This window comes from Oryzias latipes, chromosome 6 (assembly GCF_002234675.1).
Source record: "Oryzias latipes chromosome 6, ASM223467v1".
NCBI lineage: Eukaryota > Metazoa > Chordata > Actinopteri > Beloniformes > Adrianichthyidae > Oryzias > Oryzias latipes.
This window is the reverse complement of record NC_019864.2, coordinates 19,469,628-19,485,567: the sequence shown is the minus strand read 5'-3', so window position 1 is coordinate 19,485,567 and position 15,940 is coordinate 19,469,628. Positions and strand designations below refer to the sequence as shown.

Sequence of the window (15,940 nt, the reverse complement as noted above, 5' to 3'; positions counted from 1 at the left end):
TTTCTTCCATCCACCTATATCTCCACCGACTTGACATTACTTTCTTGTATTTCAGCCTAGCTATCTCTTTTCCCTTTGACTTTTATTCTCCTGCCTCTCTTCACTTGTCACTTCCCTTCTTTCTTTGCCCTTATCTTGTCTAATGGCTCATCCTCCAAGCCAGAAATCCTCGTTCTGGCCTGACGTTTCTTTCTTTTGTGCCCTCTATCTCACTGTCTTTCTTTCAGTCAGGTCTCAACTCTCTTTTACTCTCCTGGTATATTCTCCCTGATTCTCAACTCCCTATTTCCACTCTATCTGCGCTCTTGTATCCCCTTGTGTCCTGTTGCTGTTGTGTGACCCAGGCAGTGCCTTCGCCCCACAGGACTAAATCTAATGGGAGATTAAATATAGCCAAAGTGATCTTTCTTTTTGTGTATTTGTGACATGAGAGTACATCCTTATATGTTTACACTCTGTCACGTGTCTCTGTTTGTGCTTTAGCGCTTCCCCACAGACAAAAGAGTCACCTTCTCACCAAGAGTCTGCATAGATCTCAACACTTTTACATCTCTCCATGTCTAAATTAATTATTCCTATTCATTCCTCCCAAACCCATTTGCCTGCTCTCTGTCTTCCAGCCTTTAATACCCACAATCCCCCTTGGGCCTTGCTGTAGCCTGACATGGCCAAGGACATAATTAATTTCTCAGCTTCTGAATGAAATGCCCGTACACACCATGCTTCTAATTAAGCTAGAAAAATAAGATTGCTTGAGCATCTGGCAAAATTAGGGATCAATTAAGTTAGTTGGAAGTCTTATCTTGGTGGCTTTAAGATTCTTCAACTTGCCTTTTTTGTAATTGTTATGATCATATACGTACAAACTTTACATGCTCAACATATATTGCCTTTGAACCCTATATAACCATTTGTATCATATTTTATACCTGCTTTCTGGAGACCCCTATCTCATTAGCATGATCACAACTAACCTTAAAATCCCATTGTATCAACTTGGTCCATGTTTTCTGCCATGTAGTGCATTTTCATTCCACTAGGGGCAGTAGAAGAGCTTTTCCTGCTCATCTCATAATGGCTGCTTCCAAGAAATCTCAAAAACACTTTTGGCAGGAAAAGCTTAGCTAAATTTTTAAAACTTTACAGTGAGAGTAACTTATCTAGTGTTGTACTTTTTTTTATTAAATGACTACTTGCTGAATTGAAAGTTGGATTTTTTTTCGATATTAATTCTTAAAAAATTCTTTCACATAAAATATGTGAATGAAAATTTAGACAGTGGGTACATGAGGTGCATTTTTCTTGAACATTAAACTTGTTTTCCATCTTAAACTAACGTTTTTGTGAGTAAAAACTTTAGAAATCGCCCAATGTATCACTATTGATACTATATTTCATAAAATAATTTATATTGCACATTTTGGTGGATTTAATTACAGGCTTTAAGAATTATATTAATTGCAAAAAAATATAGAATTTTCTGTCATTTTGTATCTAGTGGGCTTTACAGGCTAAATTCTACATTTGAAGTTAGTTTGTTTGAGTGAACGTAGTTTAAACTATTTTTTTTATTTTGAAGAATCACAAGTGTGAATTGTGTTCAGATTTCTACAAATAGCAACTCAAGTATGAATCAATATTCCCACCTTATCCTTGTGTCCCTTACCATGACCTAGTTTAATATATTAGAAAAAGAACAGGCGATGTTGAAAAAAGTGTGAAAATCCCTTTTTCCAAAAAACCCAACGTTGCACTGTCCTGGTAAAAATTCCATCCAGCGATTTGAGGAAAGAATCCATCCCATTTGTCAGACATGGAATACCTGTCTCTGCTCTTTGCTGAAGTGGAGTCATGGCGACTTTCGGTAGCTCCAGCTGGCACTCTCAAACACTCTTTTGATAAGCCATTCAGTCATGTCAGCATGCTTGCTTATGCTGGCTGTAGGGAAGAGTCACCAGTCCAAGCAAAGTATTTACTCTCCGAATTTGATCTGTTTGAGGGAAGTCAAGGATAAAACAGAGTAATCTTATGGGCCTGAAGCCTAGTAGTCTACAGTCATCACTTTAGTGTGCATTACATGTAATTACCAGACATAATTAGGCTTCAGCTTACATCTAAGGTCCTGGTAAACACAGACATGATATTCAGCCTTGTGGCAAAAAATTCTATCAGTGTTTAGGTCTGTCTAAGAGGAATCCAGCTTTTATTGTCTGTTGTTCTGTGTTATTAGCAAATTTATTATCTGACAACTTGGTGCATAATGAATTCATAACTCTCCCTTGTCTCCAGATATAATCAGAATAGTCTTATTGAAATAATTTTCATTTAACTGTCATTTAAGCATTTAGCCCTGAAATCCAAGAACGACTTTGACACCTTGGATTTCCTGTGATTGGGGGGAGAGGAGGGAGATAGATGGTCCCGCTGTCTCTGTGATTTATAGATTTCATAAACCCTAACCCCCTCTGCTGCCATGTGACGCGCCATCCTTCTTAGTGCAAACTAAGTTTTCGCAACAGCTTTAACCCGTGTCTTTGATACTTGTGCTTACATATCCACACAAGGAGCAGGGTCAGAGTAGTGGTTGGTCATCATAGAGCAACACCTTTAACGCTAGACCGAATCGCTCATGCATTTGCATGTGTATCGTCATGAACAGTCTTCAACCTGGCAGCTTATTTCCAGCTGCATTCTGATGTTTCTCTCTGATCTGAAGCGGTATGTGTGGAGAATGAACCCAGTCTGAAAATTCCTGCCTTAACCCCAGCAAAGAGACACAAGGATCATCATATCATCATCTGCTGAGGACACAGAGTCTTGTTATATGTTGAAGAGTGATTCGTTGTAAGCCCAGCATACCCTCCACTATTCCCAGTCACATCATTGTTTGACAGATAGCAGCATATAACACACTGCTCTGTGTCAGCAACACAAAGTTGATTGCTCTTCTGTAGGGACAGATATGGCACCGTCAGAGAAATACACACCTTGTCTGAGTCAAAATGACCAGCTGTCAGCACTATCAGCCCCGAGACTGTCTGCAACGCATCAAGAAGTTTTCGGTGCATAGTCATTTTCTGCTTGCTTTTTGTGCCCTTTTTTCACGGTTTCAGCATGGCACCAATTTTACAATTTCTTCTGTTTCCACATCCTCGGGGTAGATGGTAATCCTCTCACAACATGTGTACAGAGATGTTTGGCAGTTTCAGCGCTGTGGTTCCCTCAGAGAGCACACCCAGAGGCTTGTTCTATCATTGCGTGGGTAATTGTTCCGTTGCCTTGGGATTTAATTTTTTGCCTTCTTGACTATATGTTTTTATTGGCAATTTGGTGTTGATGTACTTTGCAACAAAATGTCAGTTTAGCAACTTTTCTTTGTGGTCTTAGAATAGGAACCCTGTTATATACATATCACCAAGCAACCGGAACATTTATAGCCTCTTTGCCAATCTCTGTGACAATGGGCGGTCATCTGTAATGAAGGCCTCATTTTAATAGCTTTCACCCTCTGTGCTGGTTTTCATGGGCTTAGTAGGGCATTGGTTAATGTCCTGATTCTCACTACTGCATTTAAAAAGCTGCACTGGAGCATCAACTTTATGACTGCCTGTGATTGTTTATCTATTCATGAGCTCTCTAAACTCCTTTTCTCTTTTCAGCCCCTTTCTCTCCGTCAGGTAGTGAGACGGTGGTGAAGTTTGATACCCAGGGCGACGGCATGGGCAGATACAACATTTTCAGCTACCAGCGCTCCAGTGAGCGTTACGGTTATGTGCCAGTAGGTGAATGGGCGGAGACTCTGACTCTGAACAGTGATTTGATTCACTGGCCCAGAGAAGTGGTGCCCACCTCACAGTGCAGCGACCCCTGTGAGCGCAATGAGATGAAGAAAATGCAGGCAGGTAGGAAACCATCATCGTATGTGTTGTTTGTACGTGTGAACAAAACATGCCAAGCTTCAGTGCCTTTTGGAAAAACAGGCTACTGAATCTTCTCCAATTTCCCAGGCGAGTATTGCTGCTGGATCTGTACAGCCTGTGAAGCCCATGAATATCTGGCAGATGAGTTCACCTGCGCGCCCTGTGCTCCTGGTCAGTGGCCGACTGATGACCTAACGTCCTGTTATGACCTTCCCGAGGACTACATAATGTGGGAGGATGCTTGGGCCATCGGTCCAATTACCATCGCATGTGTTGGGTGAGTGACAAATCATTTAATGGAATCAAAATGTATTCAGAGGAAAAATTTATCAAGAGCTTTTTCAGTAGTCAAAATGTATTTGGAGTTAAACACAACTTTTTTTAAAACCTACTACATCGCCAACACTGCTAGGTAAGATTTAGCTTTTCTTAAATGTATTTGGATCACTATGAGATTACATGTTTAAAGGGCCTATGCCATTCAAAATCTATTTTTTGAGCTTTTAGCGGAATAATTATGTTCATTCCTCATGAATAAAAAAGCAGAATTCTGAAACCTTTTTACACATTTTTAAGTGTTCTTCTGAAAACCTGCAGTCTGAGCACCAGCCCCTCCCAATCCATGAAAATTAGCGGATTTTCACAAGATGACCTAGACCCGTGAGAACAGCCTCTTCCAGGAAGAGTCTGTGTTACCAGCACCGCCCCCACGCTAAGATAAACACACACTTTCTCCAATGAGCTAGAGTGATCAGCAAAAATGCATTTTATTTTATATGCACAAAATGCGCATCTTTGCAAAATTTTGGATATTGTTTGTTTTCATGGGCGGGACGCAGACACGCTGCCAAAGCCAACTCAAGGTTGACGTAATGAAATGGGCGGCACCCACACGGAGCAAAAGCAGGTGCCTCAGAGATCGAGGCGTTTTTCTTCAGAGTGGAAAGAGCTCAGAAAAATAACAAATATTTAATGAAAAGTTCTTTCTCTTGTGTTCCGAAGGTAATATATTATCACATGCATGGACATTGTTTACTACATACATAAAATGGTTAAATAGCATGGCATAGGCCCTTTAAAGCAGGGGTCACCAACCCTGTGCCCGCGGGCGCCCCCGAGCCCCCCTTGTAGCGCCCGCAGGGAATGCTCCAAAAATAGCACTGCTCATTTGGCAAATCAATATATTGTGGCGATCCGGTGGTTAGCCACGCCTTCAGCTTTTAAGAATCATGGAAAGTGGGGAATCTCGGGTGTGTTAAATCGCTCACCATAAGTGAGGGAGCTGTGAGCAGAAGTGAGGTTAATGCTGTTTGGCTGAGGCGGGTGTGTTCAAAATAAACAGACAGATATGATTGTCCGCTAACGTCTGTGAGCGTCCTTCTTGACAAACCGGGGTTGTGCTTTGCATTAGGCATAGGTAGTGGATTCGGACATGTGCTGTAGGGCCACTACTAAGTAAGAGGACAGTGAATTAAGACCCGGGCACAATGGTGCTTGCCTGGATAGGATGGCGATTCAGTGCTTGCTATTAGTAATTGTGGCACTTTGGTTCTGCTATCGTGAAATATATGGCAGAGTATGGAACGGCCTGAAATTGTGAATCGGTCCTCCCGCCTTTGAGAAAGAGACGTGTGTGTGTGTGTGTAAGGAGAGGAAGGGGAGGGGTGGTGGGCGCAGGTTGCGAGGTAAAACGGTGCACGGAGACCATTGCGCAACACCTGGATCATTGGGTGGCTTAAATTACTCAGCTAATTCTAATGTCATTCTTCACTGACTATTGCAGACATTTTTAATACTTGTCTGTATTTTCCATGTACATTTATTTTTACAGTTGTTTAGTTGGTCATAGTAACGTATAAATAAAGACAGTAGGTAGTGCAGGCTGCACTTTTTCAGACCATAAATAAACAATAGATCATTTGTTTATGAAAGTATTGAAGATTTTGGAGGATTTTTACTGTTGATGTTTCACAAAATTAGGAATTTTTCAATATTCAGATGTATAATATAATATAATATAATATAATATAATATGATATAATATAATATAATATAATATAATATAATATAATATAATATAATATAATATAATATAATATAATATAATATAATATAATATAATATAATATAATATTATATAATATAATATAATAGTGATCAGCCATTCCCCACTAGTATGCCAACTTGTATTTCCTATGCCTGAGGCCAGTTTTGCTCATAAAAATGATAGACAGTGATCTTCTGTAGCTGCATGACTTTTTCCTTGTTCACAGGTTCATGTGCACTGGTCTGGTCATTTGGGTGTTTATCAGACACAACAACACACCGCTGGTGAAAGCTTCAGGCAGGGAGTTGTGCTACATACTCCTCTCAGGAGTCTTTATGTCATACGCCATGACTTTCCTCTTTTTGGCCAAACCGTCCCCTGCCATCTGTGCTCTGCGGCGCCTTGGTCTGGGAACATCCTTCGCCGTGTGCTACTCTGCCCTCCTTACCAAAACCAACAGAATTGCGAGGATTTTTAATGGTGTGAAGGAAGGAGCGGGTGCAGTGAGACCACGCTTCATTAGTCCATTCTCTCAGGTGAGCGAGTGCTGCATTGGTTCCATTCATCAGCATCAGCCAGATGGATGGTTGGACCCTCAAACTGTGGCTTTTAATGATACCACATTACTCCCTTATCCATTTTTACAGGTGTTCATCTGCCTGAGTTTGATCTCTGTCCAGTTAGTGATGGTCACAGTGTGGCTTCTGCTGGAGGTCCCGGGGACAAGACGCTTCACTTTGCCAGAACGAAGACAGACTGTCATCCTCAAATGTAATGTACGGGATTCTAGTATGCTGCTGTCACTGGGATACGACGTGCTCCTGGTTATCTTGTGTACTGTGTAAGTCTCTTGGACTTGTTTTCATTGCCACTCAAACCAATTGAATTTATCATTTTTCCGTTCAGCTATAGTTTAGAAAATGGTTTCTTGTCTTCTGTATTGTAAATATTTTTTCGTACAGATGTCTCTTGGATAAGACCTGTGTTTTTCTTTTACTAGGTATGCCTTTAAGACCAGGAAGTGCCCCGAGAACTTCAATGAAGCCAAGTTTATTGGATTCACCATGTATACAACTTGCATCATTTGGCTGGCCTTCCTCCCCATCTTCTATGTCACATCCAGTGATTACAGGGTAACTACTTTGACGTACACAAAGATGTGCACACTAATAATATACTAACGTTTGCATGCTAACTGCTATTACATAAACAAGTCTTAAATATTTAAATTCATAGTTATTACCCAGGAACAGTAGGAAACTTCCATAAAACGTAGGCAAAAAACTTGCACTCCTTGTAAAACCTATTTTTAAATTATCAGGCTAGAACCTTTTTAGTATATATTTAGATGTAATTCAAGTGTTTTTTGACATCTAAATTAAGTTTTTTTTGCTTTCAACTCACATCCATCAGTCATTGTTTGAGACTTACAAAAAGCACATAAAGTCAAAGCAGCAAAAACGGATTTGAAAATAGCCTAACACAAAATGCAGACAGGGGTGTTCTCATGAAGACTGACCTAAAGTAAACTGCTATTATTTTATTCATAGACTGCCAAAAAAGCTCAGCCAGCTTACCTCACCACAGTGAAATTGAATCGGTTAGTTCAAAAGGGGCCCAAGTCCACAATTTTTCAAAATGGAGATATTATATTTTCTATGGTCTTCAAGGGAAAAGCTATCTGATTATGTGCAAAAAAGTCCCAAGTCGGTTGTAATGTATTGACTATGCTTGACAATTAAAATGCACTAAGTGCAAAATTCCTGGACTTGGGCCTCTCTTGAATGGGTTTTGTTTTATCCCATGGATTGCAGCACTAATTATCCAATATGGCAGCGCCCCTGTTTAATTCAAGAAGGGCCCAAGTCCAGAGACTTTAGTTTGCTAGTCCTCTGAAAGTTGTAAAAGTGAGGTGCTTCATGTTATAGCATTTGTAAGCTATGAACTGGTGCTAAATCTGGGTAAAGTATTAATCATTTGGTGTAGCCTCCCTTAAAGCTACGTAATTAAAATAATTTCCTGGAGAAACAAACCTCTTGGACTTGGGCCCCTTTTGAACTAACCAATTCAATTGTGTTTTTTATGCCTGCACAATAACCATGCATTTTGAAACTGTTGCATTTTGCTACATTTCAAAAAAATATAAGCAAGAGTTTAGTCCAAGGATAAGACCAAAATTCCATTGATGTTATCTGTTGGTCCCCTCTGCTGGTGGTTATTATACAAATAGGACAAATGTGTCCAAAATGAATAATGTAGACTGAATTGGAGTAAGATATTCATAACTAATGAAGCACAATGTTAAAGTTTTTTGCTTATCGTGCAGACCTTTGGGACAACTTTAGTTGTGAACTAATTCCTTAAACATTAATAACTTAATGTTTTCAAAGGCAGAAAGACTAAAGACAAATATCTTTTAGTCACCAAAATAACTGTTTTCATAGAAATTATAACATTAGTTATATTGTTTTTTTTAGCTTATCAGTTTAAAATTTCTTATCAAAGTTCACAAATTGTGTTTATTCTCAGTCCATGAACATTTTCCTGAATGTTTTTTGTAGAAACAGATTTATTAAATTTTGGGTGAACATATAATATACAATATATTGGCACTTTTAAACTTTTCAGACACTTTAATTTGTTATCTACTTAAATAAAAATAATTTAATAAAACTCTATTAAAATTTCCTATTAAAATTGAACACAATCTTTTTAATCCCTTCAGCGTGATTGACAAGGGCACACAGTTTGTAAAATCTTTCTCTGTACAGGTGGAGTCATCACTTAAATATATTCTAATCCCCTTGGCATGTTTCCCAAATCTTCATTCATGGCTTAAGTGACAAGCTATATCAAACTGCTGACTCACATCCAGACCTAACAGCAAAAGGTAGTCAGTGTTTGCATAAACCATACAACTCCAAAGTGTACAAATGCACAACCTAAGCACACATTCCCAAACATGCCGGCAGTTTGAAAGGCTCTAAGAGAAGATTACTCATGTCAAGTGATGCCCTCATGTTTCTGAGTCTACTTTGCTGGTATGAGCGCATATTTTACTTTTTGATATTTCTTTAAGATTACTTTGTTACAAGCTAACAGTCCCAGTGCTCATTCTCACACACAGACAACAGAGATGTCAAAAGGTCGATCATTGATTAACATGCTCAGTTGTGCTGCTGAGTTATTTCACTTTTATTCCCTATAGTACTTACAGCAATGATTAGGGAACTCTGTGTGGGGCACCGGGGTCCGCCTCTGCAAAGCTGTGATAAAGAGAGTCAGACTACTGAGTATTAATCTCACTGAAAATGAAGTTAAAGCTACCAGTGAGTGACTGTTAAATTCGACCTCTGGGGTCTCTCTTGTCTTTTATTGATCCATTCCATAATTGTTATCCTCAGGACTGTTAAAAGGTTAAAAGGTCTGACAGCAATGTGTTCACATGCTCCCTGGTTAAACATCAGAGCACACATTATTTTTTCTGCCATACTTTTTATTCATAATTTTTTTTTTGCACATTTAGAAACAACTGCTTTGTTAATATTTTAAATCATATAAAAACGTCACAAATGCTTACTTAAAACTACCATTAAATTCAAAGGAAACATTGTAGAGCAAAAGGGAGATTCAAAGTGAAATATAAAGAAAATGAAGCTGCATTGACAGATTTGAGCACCAAAAAGATGTTGAGCCTTCCTTTAAATTCCTCCAAGGTCTGTTCACCTTCAACTGGTGTGGGGAAGCTGTTCACCATCTTTGGGGCTTCCACTGAAAAGGCTTTAACACCTTTAGTAATGAGCCTGGACCCTGGAACTACCAGGAGCATTAGATCTGTAAATCTCAGTGCTCTTGCAAGACCATGGGGCTGAGCGTAGAGCAAATTTAAATCACTGCTTGATATTGAGCCAGTTGTTAAATACTCGTTCCAAAGTGCAAGTAAAAAGTGCGTTATTTTAAAAATGTTGCACCCAGTGAAAGTTTAAATGTAAGTAAATGTGAAATAAAAACTCGTCAAAGGTTTCTGGCTGTCATTACTAAGTTCCTTGTCTTTGAAAACTTTAAACAAGGCTTGAGTTTGGTGCACCAATAAAGGAGTGTAATGTATTTTCTTTAAATTGCTATTTTTAAACATTTGTAAATTTGGATACTGACTGTGTGATTGCAGAGAAATGTGTGTTCATTTTAGCTCTTAGGATTTTCCACACAAATCAGCTTCAGTCTGTGAAGTCAAATTGTTGCAAGCTCTGCAAGATGGAGCCTTGCATACTCATGCTAAAATTTTTAAATACCCCAAAAAATAAACCATGGCCCTGACGGTGCCATATGTTTCCCCAATACTTTAATGCAGGCTGTGTACAAAGGAGCATGCTTCTGAATCTGTGGTACTTTCATGCATGTCACCAGTGCCATGAAAACTAATGCACTTCCAATATCAAAGAGGCTGGCTTTTGCACCTCCTGCTCAATGCAGCCTTGATGGTCTTTTTTTTTTTTTTACTCCAAGCAGAGTCCGTGATCAGTTTCTCTAAAAGCAAGGTGGAAACATGGACTCATCTAGATGAAAAACATGTGGCCACTTTATTACTCACATCACAGATAATCTTGTTCTTAGAAAGCAGGGGTTTCTGCACAGAGCTGAAATATGGCTTTGCCTTTGGTGTGGTACAATTTGAACATTTCATATTTTAGATGGAACAGCTGACTGATTTTTGATGTGTTGGACTTTACGTACAGACAGACTCCCCCATGTGTTCCTAGGAATTTTCTGTTACTGGGAGATGATTGTGCAGAATGAATAATGTAAAGACTACTTCTCAAGACATGTGAAGCATATATTTCCAGTTCTGTTTGGAAAACCGAGGAAGCAGATGCTCCACGTGGCACCGTTGTTCAACTGTCTGTGATTTTAGCCACCAATACTAAAGTTTGGATTATTTCTCTAGATTCTAATTTGAATGGCTATCTTTAAACATGATCAGTAATATTAACAGATATTTTGATCTATAAGATGAAAAGTGGAAATGTTTTGGGCAAAATGTAACAACACCTGCTTACCAAACTTTTCTCATTATTTCCCCACAGGTTCAGACAACCACCATGTGTATCTCAGTCAGCCTGAGTGGCTTTGTGGTGCTCGGCTGCATGTTTGCTCCCAAGGTTCACATCATTATGTTTCAGCCCCAGAAGAATGTGACCAGCCACAGGCTTAACCTCAACCGCTTTAGCGTCAGTGGAGCTGCTGCAACGTACGCATCTCATGGTGAGCTTTGTGCTATTATCTTTTTGAACCTTGAGTTATCAAGATGTTGTGCTTGATCTTACAGGTCCTTTTATTAAAGCCAAAATATTGTGTGTGTGTCACTAAGAGTCCTACCAATATCTAATGGCCCTGTTAAGGAGTTATGGGATCTCTGGAACAGCTAATTTAGACACAGGGTGAATAAGGAAAGAACAGGAGCACACTGAAACCCAGGGTAGATTCTTATATCAAACCTGTTGCAGAAAAGATGTCACTCCTCAAAACGTGACTGCTTTCAACCTCAAAATCTTTTTATTTGTGCAAGTGAATTTAAAGACTTCTTTTGAGCTTTTTGGTTTTGGAGAATCCAAGCCTTCTCAGCACATACCTTTGAACAGTCTGACTTATTTTAGCACAACTTCTTTTTTCAACAACCCTTGTAAAATACCACTTTTGTTACTTGTTCCCACTTAACTTTATAGCAGAATTCATTTACTCCTGTTGATTTTAGTCAGAGATGAATAGTCTTTGGGTTCGTTTTTTTTTAAAGCTGTACCTCTTTGTCTACTTTTGCAAAAGTTTTATTTCTTTCTATAGCTTAGAAAGATCTTCCAACTCATATTTTAAAAAAAACTCATCTCATAGAGGAGATTGCAAGAAACCCTTTATACCTGATGACTCCGGTTCTCCACTGACAACCAGTGTCACACATCTATTCCAGTTTATGTTTGCATTGAGGCTTTGGCTTCCACACAAAAGACATTCGGATCTTAATCTTTCATGTTGTGTCTTTATGTTTCCTTTTGGATAGGCACCCACCCATACTGTAATCCATGTTTCATTCAGCAGAGTGTTGGTGGGTGGAGCCTACAGCTGTTACATTGCAAGCAATGAAATACAACACAGGTCCTTCTACAAAAGAGGGATCTAAAATTTAGAAATGCATACAGTTAGGGTTACCTCATGCCAGCTCAGACGAGGAAAATAAAGACGTACATGGATCCATCAATTTGCTGCAACAGGCCTTTTCCTGTGGCACTTTGTTTTGGTGCTCCTGATTCACAACAATTTGAAAAAAAAGCACTTTTAAGCCCAACTTTCTTTTATAAATGTCCTCCATAATGAGAAAAATGCCTCAAGAACTTGTTAAAAACACATGATTTGCATTGGTGTGGGTCTTCAAAGCAGCTTCAAGGAGCACTTGGGCTTCATTTAGATCAAGAATATGATGGAATTCAGTAGAATTCCTGGAGTTATGTCCTTTTAATTTCCACCGGGATAAATGTCAGCGTAGAGGTTTTTTGCGTGTACATGCGCTTGGTTAAATGACTCAGTGCTGATCGTTCTAATTCCTTTTCTTCTCCTCTCAACCCCCACACCTCGCTGCGCCACATCCAGCTTCTGTCAGCGCTCACTTCGTCCCAGCTGTGTGTAACGGGAGAGAAATAGTGGACTCCACCACCTCATCTCTGTGACCACATCCAGTCCGCTCTATACCTGCCCCCCCCCCACCCCCCGCGCGACTGTTATCACGGTGACAAACATTACACCATCCAGCATCCAGCTCCATTTCTCCACCCAAAAACAAACACATGCACTCACCAAGACATGCACACCTACACGCACAAACACCCTTCTGAAAGACTGTAACTCTGTCGTTTCACAAATGTAGAAAGTGTGTAACTATAATTAAATTATTTTCTAGGGATGTACATACATGAAATCGACATTGTTGTACGTAGAGAAACAAAAGAACAAAAAAAAGTTTTTAGGAGGAATTTTTTGGAGCCTTTGTTTTTGATAGCTTTGTTATGATGCTGTGTAAATAGACATTGCACTCAATCATGGTAGGAGGGCTGTGTCTCTCAGTCTGGATGTATATCTGTGGCTCGGCTTGCCTCACCTGCAATACTCACTGACTTTTTATTCTCATGCCTTTTTTAGTTTTCATTGTAATTACAATTCTGTACGTATTCTCAATGTTTATCTGTACATTTGTATATAATATTACTGATGGTTCAAAGAGCACAATGTTAAAGTTCTTGTAACCCTAAACTGAATGTGGACATAAACTGGACAGGCTAAAACAGCTGGGATGGACTAAAAAACAGGGGGAAAGCAAATTTTAAAAAAAAGATAGAAAGATGCTTACTTTGAATTCACACATCCTTTCACATTTATAGATGCACATTGCATCCAGGATTTGTATACTGACCTACTGTAGCTGTTTTAGCGGGAAATCATGTTTTTGCTTTTGATACAAATGTTCATTTTCTTGATGCTAATAATGGAATCCCTTTATCTGTTTGGCCATTGTTTGTGTTGAGCAAAGCAGTAGAATCTCACTCCCACTCTTTGAGTGCTGCTTCACTGAAATACTGCAGTGATGTGTCCCCAATAATTATTAATAGCTGGAATAAGAAAATACAGTTTAGCAAATGCATTCTTTTTTTTCATCCTCAATAGAGTCAACAACAGTTCTGTCAACAACAATGTCTTACCCAGTAATTATGAACCCTCAGCCCACATGTAACACTAATGGAAGGAGACGACCTGCTTTGCTGAACATATATTGTTCCACCTAAAGGAAAGTAGTAGCTTACATTTTGGGGGCCCGTTAAATGCAGTATGTGTTGATGTTTCAAATATGGCCATGTGCCTTAATGTATGTTAAACAAGAAGATGTTTTACTTTAGCAAGTCTACATTGGGTTAAAGGCCCTCTGTTTAGAGCACAGCTCAAAGGTATGCCAGTTGGTTTTATTACACATTCAGCCTTTTGGCATCAATTATTTCACTGAATGGAACTGAGACAGAGAAATCCCTTACCTGACTCCTCCCACTGCCTCCTTTCTCCAGTGACAACAGGGATGTTTTTGAACACACCCATCCGACCAGTTTTACTTTGTACACTCACGGAAAAGAAGGGAGAGGAGGAGAGATATTTGGACAGAAGTTGTCTACTTACTGGAGTGTGCAGTTTACATGCCTGTGTTAAATGTGTTGACGTTGCGAGGCACAGTGGAGCAGCTGGCTTTTGCAGCCCCAGAGAGGCTCATGAGGGGACGCAAAGCACACGATGTCAGCTGCTGGCAGATCCCAGCTAACAAAAGAAGGCAGTGTGGTTATTGATAGCAAAAAAAAAAAAAAATAAGTGTCTCTATTTCTGAAAAAAATAATAATAAATGAACGGAGGCACTATAAAGTTGTCTGAATTAGAAAAGTAATTTAGTACATTTTTAAAAGTTGTGTGTAGGATAACAGGAGTTTGTTACAGAATTTATCAGAAATGTTTACATGTAAGATGTAAAATAAAGTCTGACTGTTACATCTAATGTTTTCAAAAAAAAATTTGGAATCACTTTTTTTTACTCGAAGCATCAGTCTGCTCTGTCCATGATAAAAATCGATGAGGTCAGAACTGTCGTCTCTTGACAGGTCAACCTCGGTGCATATGCCCAGTCTGTGATCACTGCTGAATGATAGATTGGAAGACCTTCAGAAGATGTGTCAAGATGAGCCGACCTACATTTGGGGCCGTGAGGTGCAGAGAGCAGCAGGAGAGATGTGGCATAGCGGAGGGATGCTGCCGCTGGATTATGTAAAGCGCTCCCACAGCTCTGAAGTCGCAGCGCTTCTGTGGAAGCTCAAAGCATCTCAGAGATTCACAGCCTTTGTTAGAAGAGGGCTTAGCCATTCAGTCAGTGGTCCTGCTCCCACAAGATACACCCTGCATGGTAGGTTGCTATGGACAACCCCCATCACCACATCCGCTGCTGGAAGGACTATTTGTCTGTGTGAAGAGGAGGAAGTAGGGTTAGAGGAGGGCTGAGGAGCAGTCAAGAAAAGTTGAGCAGAAAGAGTTTTTCTGTGCTGATTTAAATTGGCAGTGACTGATGAGATTTGGCTCTGCGAGCCCTGTACTTGCAGGTTTTAATGGCCACATAAACAGAGCACTTAACCCCGATTCTCTGCTAATTTAGTCCAGAGACAAGTCTCGGACAACAGTCTCACACTTTTCCTCTGACCCCCTCTCACACAATCCGTCTCACCTCGTCAACCTTTCCCTCGCCGCCTTTGTGCGCCTCATCTCCACGCTGTGTGTGAAACTTGCTCTGCAAATGGTCTCAGCCAAGACCACCTAAGCCAGAGCAACAGACTGGCAGCTTTGAGCCGGGGCACTTGGATCTAGGAGACCACTTCTGCACATGTCATCAGGGCTGCCCCGAGGAGGTTGGAGAGAGGATAAAAGGATGTCAGACAAAGAATCTGGGGACTGAATGAGGCATTTAAATTGGAATTCAGTTATAAAGAAATTGCATCAATCCAAAACTCATTAAATTTCTGAATTTATCATCTCATCTGGCCAAAAAGAAAAAAACGCTAAATAGAAACTTCTTTAATTGGCTTTACTTGTGAATATCCTTTTCAAGTAGGCATTCACGGTGGGCGTCTTCCTCTATTCAGGCTCTGCCAACTGCCATGTGCTCTACAAAGATTTCTGTGCTGTAGCCTCTTCTGTGTGACAGAATGTGTTCTTGGCCTTTGGGCTTTGAAATGACTCTGGATCTCTGAAAGCGATATGAAGCCGATGTTGGTTCTGATCTCTAGAGCTGACCAGTCACCAAGCAATAGTCCTGTGTTTATGATATGTGCAATAATGAGGCTGTGATGACATTCTAATAAAGAAAACGAAGCAAATAGATGCTCTGGTTTGCTCATCCTTTTGTATC

The 15,940-nt window shown here is 39.8% G+C and overlaps 1 protein-coding gene across 6 annotated transcripts in view; it reads left to right on the top strand.

Moving 5' to 3' along the window:
- LOC101166047 (metabotropic glutamate receptor 3) overlaps positions 1-15,912 on the top strand; it is a 45,369-nt gene extending 29,457 nt beyond the window's left edge. For all 6 annotated transcript variants that reach the window (XM_023955897.1, XM_023955894.1, XM_023955898.1 and 3 more), the window contains 7 exons: positions 3,660-3,902; positions 4,008-4,197; positions 6,194-6,503; positions 6,615-6,808; positions 6,968-7,100; positions 11,052-11,229; positions 12,607-15,912. In XM_023955897.1, the coding sequence (XP_023811665.1) occupies positions 3,660-3,902; positions 4,008-4,197; positions 6,194-6,503; positions 6,615-6,808; positions 6,968-7,100; positions 11,052-11,229; positions 12,607-12,683 (1,325 nt within the window). In that variant the 3' untranslated portion in view covers positions 12,684-15,912. The remainder of the gene's footprint in view (positions 1-3,659; positions 3,903-4,007; positions 4,198-6,193; positions 6,504-6,614; positions 6,809-6,967; positions 7,101-11,051; positions 11,230-12,606) is intronic.
- Positions 15,913-15,940: the final 28 nt, after the last annotated feature.